General features: G+C 37.0%; 1 protein-coding gene across 1 annotated transcript; it reads left to right on the forward strand.

Moving 5' to 3' along the window:
• Positions 1-255: 255 nt before the first annotated feature.
• LOC108740407 (malate dehydrogenase, cytoplasmic-like) lies at positions 256-1,871 on the forward strand. The gene is made up of 2 exons (XM_018474713.1): positions 256-346; positions 765-1,871. Exons 1-2 carry the CDS (start codon positions 323-325, stop codon positions 1,833-1,835), a joined length of 1,095 nt encoding a protein of 364 aa, XP_018330215.1. The 5' UTR covers positions 256-322; the 3' UTR covers positions 1,836-1,871.
• The last annotated feature ends 4,554 nt before the right edge of the window (positions 1,872-6,425 follow it).

Genomic DNA, 6,425 nt, shown 5'->3' on the forward strand with positions numbered 1-6,425 from the left:
TCTAATACCGCATTACCCAATAGGTATAGTAGGGCATAATATTCAGGAACAGAACAAACCAGAGTCAGGACAGGAGCCCATAATGCTGAGGCAATGTGATTCACCATCTCTTCAGAATAATTCCTTATTACTTTACATAGCAGAAATAAATATTTTCGTGACGTCTGTCAATTTTAGAAATGCTGTCTCCCGAATTTTATTTAACCCAACTTATAGATTATTCTGTCATTATTAAAAATTATGATACCTTCTGACAGCAAAATATCCAAGTTGCTCCTTAATACGTAAACGATATTCCAGTATCATTATTTACGTGAGAGAAATGAATCTCTCAAAGGTCTGCCAGGTACACTTATTAGTTCATTATCATCGTAACATTCTTGAGTAGAGAAATTTTTAATTTTCGCATCAAAACTTAATTGTTCAAAACTTAAACAACCAAGGAGAACGTAGTAAACAATATTTTGTAGAGATTTGTCACTTGGCGAGATCCTTTATAGTTAATGAGGTTTAAGGATATCGACTTGCTAAACTAATCAGTTCTTAAATAAAAAATATTAATCAAAACTCATAATAATTACAGCAAATCTCTACAGATGGCGTTTACTACTCTGTCTGTAGTTAATTGTTAAACGTTGTTGACTAGCAGCAGTTTGGGTTCGGAATTTCTATTAACAAGCTAGAAACCTTGGCCAATGTCTGGCAGTTTTGACTGAAGTAAGCTGATGATGAATTTACTGATATAATTTCCTCATTGGTTACAGCCTCCGTTAAGAGTTCTAATAACGGGCGCCGCGGGTCAAGTAGCTTATCACTTTGTGTTTATGTTAGCTAAAGGAGATGGCTTTGGTCGTCGAATTCGTTTACTATTAATTCTATATGATCTCCCCGAAACTACGGATTTGTTAGAAGGCCTGTGCATAGAACTGATCGATTGTTGCTATCCAACATTGCAAGACGTTGTAACGACTTCAAATATCGAAACCGCTTTTACTAATGTTTCTGTAGCCTTTTTGATCGGCGGCAAACCATGTTCTGCGGATATGAAACTGAGCGATCTCGTCGAAGTAAATACTCCCATATTCAAAGTTCAGGGACTGGCTTTAGATAAATACGCGAAGAAAACTGCCAGAGTAATAGTTGTTGCTAATCCAGCGAACACGAATCTTTTCATTTGTTCAAAATACGCTCCGTCGATTCCTAAAGGAAATTTTTCTGCGCTGACGCAGTTGGACTGTAGCAGACTAAGAGCTCAAATTGCGCGAAAGTTACGAGTGACACCTAATAAAGTTCGAAAAGTTTTAACCTGGGGAAGTCAATCGCCGTCTTTGGTTTGCGATGTGACCAAGGCGGTGGTTGTCAACGAAGGCAAGGACATTTCTATTGCTGAGGCTGTCGATGATGACGATTGGTTAAAGTACGATTTGACGAATATCGTTCGTAATCGAGAAGAAGAAGTTATGAATTTGACAAATAAATCGCCATCTATTTCAGCGGCTAAGGCTTTGCTTGACCATACTCGCAGTCTATTTCATACTGGGAACGATTTCAACAACTTCACGTGCATGGGCGTGTTCAGTGACGGTAGTTATGGGATACCGGAAGGAATGGTTTTTTCTTTTCCTGTCCATATTTCGAGTTCCACATGCTCGATCGTGCAAGGAATTGAAATAGACGAATATTATCAAAATTTGATTGATAAGTCAATATGCGAATCAGAACAAGAAAGAGACCGAGCTCTTCGTATATGTGTTCTCAACCAAAATTCGTCGGATATAGAAATTAATAAAAATGAATATCAAAATCAAAATGTTGATGAAACCCAACAGCAGTAAAACGACCGATATCGATATGTATTGTTCAGCTGATTTGGTATTTTATTCGGGTAGATGTAAGTTAATATCTTATAGTGATTGTATTATATGATTAACCAAAGTAAAGATTAGCTGAATTTTCAATGTCAGTATTTATTTAAATGGTACTACTCATTAAGTCCCACTTATACCATTGCCTATTTTTAATTGGTAAGTGATTCGTGGCATTACGCGATCTCGTGGCCATTAATATAACTATTTCCAGCGTGTCAGCTGTGATATTTTTTAAAGTTGTCCACCAAATTTATATTATTATTTTTTTGAAAAACAGCATCTTTCATGGTATCAAAATCAATCATTAATTATTAAATTTCATTCAAAAGTAATTTTCTTAATCACTTAAATTAGAATTTTATTATGTATTTATTTAATTTGCCTATAAATTGCCATGTCAAACACAGTTGACACCCTGACGCTAGTTCGCGCATGACCACCAGTCAGCGCAGCCTGTCCACTGACAGATGTCAATAGAGTAACATCACCACATTTTTTAACTGATAGATCACCAAATTAATATTTTTCTATGCGTACTCTTTTGGTGTGTTTTCAAATTTAAAATATTAGGTACTTAAACTCCTCCATATTTAATTTTATCCACCTTGTATATTTGGTCGAACGAAAATAACTGTAACCAACAGTAGGGACTTGCAAAAGAAGAATTGATGAATAAAACGTGAGCGGAAGGGACAAAACAAAATGTCACCTCTCTATACCACTGTGCAGCCGATAGATAATATAAACATGAAGTGGCGGTTTTTGCGAAAAGTAATTAGTCTTTGTGAGACCGAACAACAACACCAACGACAACGAGACATCATCATCATCATCATCCGGCCGGAGTAGAAGCAATAGCAGCGTCAATTAAAATGCATATAGGGTTATTCAGCTTGTTATGGTGCGAAATAATTAGTTGTAGAAGAAAAATCCTCGCTTACATTTGATCCGGGGGTATCTGCGCGCAAATTGGCAATCTTGTTAGGAGCTGTTAATTGGGGGACTTAGAGCAATTTGTATGCAACACGGCACTTACTCTCTAGTCCTTGGATTAATAACAGAGACATTGTTGGTTCGTAGGTTGGCTGCCTGGGTGGGTAGCTGTGGGTGCTGCCATTTCGCCTCGGCAACTTCCTCCCTTCCTGTCGATGTGGTGGTGTACTGGTTCCATGCTCCTCGTCTATTTGCTTGTTATAATTGAACAAGTCACGTTTTTATCCCCCATTTTTAATTTCACATAATTTAGGTCACAACTTTATCCCTACGGATTATTCGGCCATGTTCAAGAGAGATTGGGGTTAGGATTTTTTCATACGTTTATGGGCAGAGGACGAGTAAAGATTATTATGAATATAGTTTGTCGATTCACTCATACTTTTCAGAAAATTTATTATTTATTATCAAATCTAGGCAGATTGCAGTTAACATTTTATTAATATTTCTCATTGTCAGTAAGGATTGTTGATTTTTTACTTTCTATTTCTACGCTTGATGATCTGATTTTTTTGTCACCTGTTTTCAGGAAGGCATGATCGTACTGCAATTGTTCAATTAAATTTATTTATTAAAAAGATTCTTATTCTTAAGACTTTCTTATCCTGAGTTAATCTTCTCATTACCCTAACACTAGAACATTCTACATCCTTAACTATTCGTGAACAGTAATCTAATCTAGGTCTACCTCTACTCATTTTAACTCCTGTTACTGCTTTTAATATGTCTCTGAAGAGCCCTTCATGCCTGAGAAGGTGTCCTACCGATCTATCTCGCCAATTTCTTATTGACTTCCATAGAGTCCTCTGTTTTCTCATTCGTTCTAATACCTCGAGCAAAGAAGTGACTTCCATTTGTTGAAGGCGACTCGACCGTGCGCTATTCTCTATTTTATTTCTATACTGCACCTTCTACCCTAAGTTATCTTAAGTAGTTACTAATTTTTCTTCTCCTATCTTTATATTCGTTCTTTAAGGGGAAATAGAGACCACAAAATCAAATTGCTCAATATTAATGTCTGTGATGGTGTTTTTAATTCGGAAACCAGGAAATCGTTTTTTGATTGATTCTATTTTACCTGATAAAATTTAATGGTAGTTTTCCTATAAATTATGGAGAGACACGGTGGAATACGAATTAATTTCTCCATCATAAATGATTTTATTAAAGCAAGCCCTTACGTTTACCGTATAGAGATAAGCCATTATTTGAAACGAGACGTTGGAATGTTGCACGATGCTGTAGGCAATAGTGGTTGGCGGTGAAGGAGAGGGAAAGGGGTGGGACAGGCGTTAGGGGTAACGTTGGAAAGCTGGAAAATTCAATCAGCACCGCGCATTTTGATAACGGTGTTAAAAAGGCCATGAAGTTAACATTTATGCGAGAGATAAATATTAATCGCATGCAACTAAATGAACGAGTTGTGTATCAGCGTGCGTGTACTGATACATGTGCGCACAGCCGAGCTCAATATTTTACGGGCAAAATGTCCCCGTTATGAGATAATGGCGATTAAAATTGACGCTCCGCTATTACGTTTTGTTGCCTCGGTCATTTGGCGCGATGCTGGCCCAAGCTCTCTCTCTGATGTCCCCTCGTCATCCTCTGCCTCGGTCTCTAGCATAATGCTTCGAGATATGAATATCCGTTTGTAAATACAATTGGCTTTTCTTTGGATCACTTTCATAAATATTTTCTCTAATTTTTTGTAATCTCCAAAAGATTTCAAAACCAGTGTAACCACATCCACATTCCGTTTACTGAGGTATATCATCATCATAAGGTCGTCCACTCTTTCCTATCCTAAGCTAGGAGTTAGGTATATACTGTGGTAATATTGTTATGAGGGAAAAACTGAAGAAACATATCTTGACAGAAATTCTCTTTCATGCTTGTGTCTGGATAATAAAATTTCTAATTCAGTTTCATTCAGTTAAGGGTTTGTATGTAACTCCTTGTAAACTTAAAAGGGTGAGAGACCATAAGCAATATTGTAACTGGGCGAAGGTTCAAAATGGGTTCAATTGATAACACATAGTGTGCTAAAGTTGGAAAAGGTCATTTATCTTTAGCATTACATTTAAATAGTTAAGGATATGGGTTGATCTAGTTTTAAAGAGTGGAAGTGCGTGTCCAACGTGTCTTAGGACTGACGACCGTATGATGACAATGATGGGGTTTTTTGTGTCCATCTGGATGAACACTGTCCCACCAAAACCTTTAACCAAACTTTCAGGATATATTTATATTGACATAAAGTCAATTTTGGCTAAAAGAATTCACGTACCAACACTTAGAATAATTAACTTCAATAAATTTTAGTTTTGAATAAAAATCAAAAACGTAATTATAAAATAATTTTCAGAAATGGCATTGACATTCCTGGGGTACGAGGGTGTTTAAGACTGATTATATTATTTTTATATGTACATATATTAGAAGATGCTTCATTTACGTAAAACAGATATAAAAGGAGCAAAGGTTGAAGCAAAAACGCTTCAGGACATTTGTATCCATTTTGGTCCATCCTGGTGCATTCTTTCTGACAAACTTTTTTCCTTATTTATGAAGTTAGAGGGCATGTCAGATGATGTCCCGAAGCCATGGTTTGTTATATGACAACTGCAAGTGCGTTTTTCTTATTCTTCATTGTTAAGACCATGAATCTTCCGGCAGTATCGCGTTGTTGTCGTGGATGGTGTCGCAAAACAGAGTGGCTCCTTTGTCCCCCTTTATATGCTCTCATGCAGCTTCGGAAAACAAACGGTGTATTTTATTTAGAGACAGTAATTAACCGGTGTGCGCTTTGTCTTTTGCGTACGTATATTTATTTATCCGCCTGTGTATATGTAGATAAAATCTAGGTGTAAATTTCCATTTGCTAATTGAATAATACCAATGGAATACCTTCACATGGTTCTCTTTAACTTGAACATCCATCGAATTTGAATGTTTGTAAATACGTGTCTTGTCAATGTAATTAAAGCAGCTCTTTAGATTCTAAACTATGTAAGACTATGCATATCGTTGTTTACATACTAAGAACGCCTATGCTCGCTTAGTAGACAAACATCTTCAAAATTAAAATAATTCGAAGTGGTCTGTATTCTGTCGAAACTGCCAGACGCGGATCGCGATTTCGATCTTTTTGGATCTCATCAGCTCGTCGCAGGTAGCTCCGACAGAACACAGACCAACTTTTACCTGCTGTCTTAACAGTGCGTTTTAGAAAATACTACAAATGGCGCAGTAAACGCCATCTGTAGTACGATGCTACATTTTAGGATTACGTATGCTCCAACCAGGTCCACTTGTGTGGATATCTACTTGCTGAAAAACGAATCCCGGCGTATTATTCGAGTTATTTTATTCGAGTAAGCTAACGTGCCTATCACGTTGGGGTTGGCTACGCCGGGATTCGTTTTCAGCAAGTAGATATCCACTCAAGTGGACCTTGTTGGAGCATACGTAATCCTAAAATGTAGCATTGTGCTACAGATGGCGTTTACTGCGCCATTTGTAGTATTTTCTAAAACGCACTGTTAAGACAGCAGGTAAAAGTTG

Source organism: Agrilus planipennis, unplaced genomic scaffold (genome assembly GCF_000699045.2).
Source record: "Agrilus planipennis isolate EAB-ADULT unplaced genomic scaffold, Apla_2.0 scaffold206, whole genome shotgun sequence".
In the NCBI taxonomy this organism is placed as follows: domain Eukaryota; kingdom Metazoa; phylum Arthropoda; class Insecta; order Coleoptera; family Buprestidae; genus Agrilus; species Agrilus planipennis.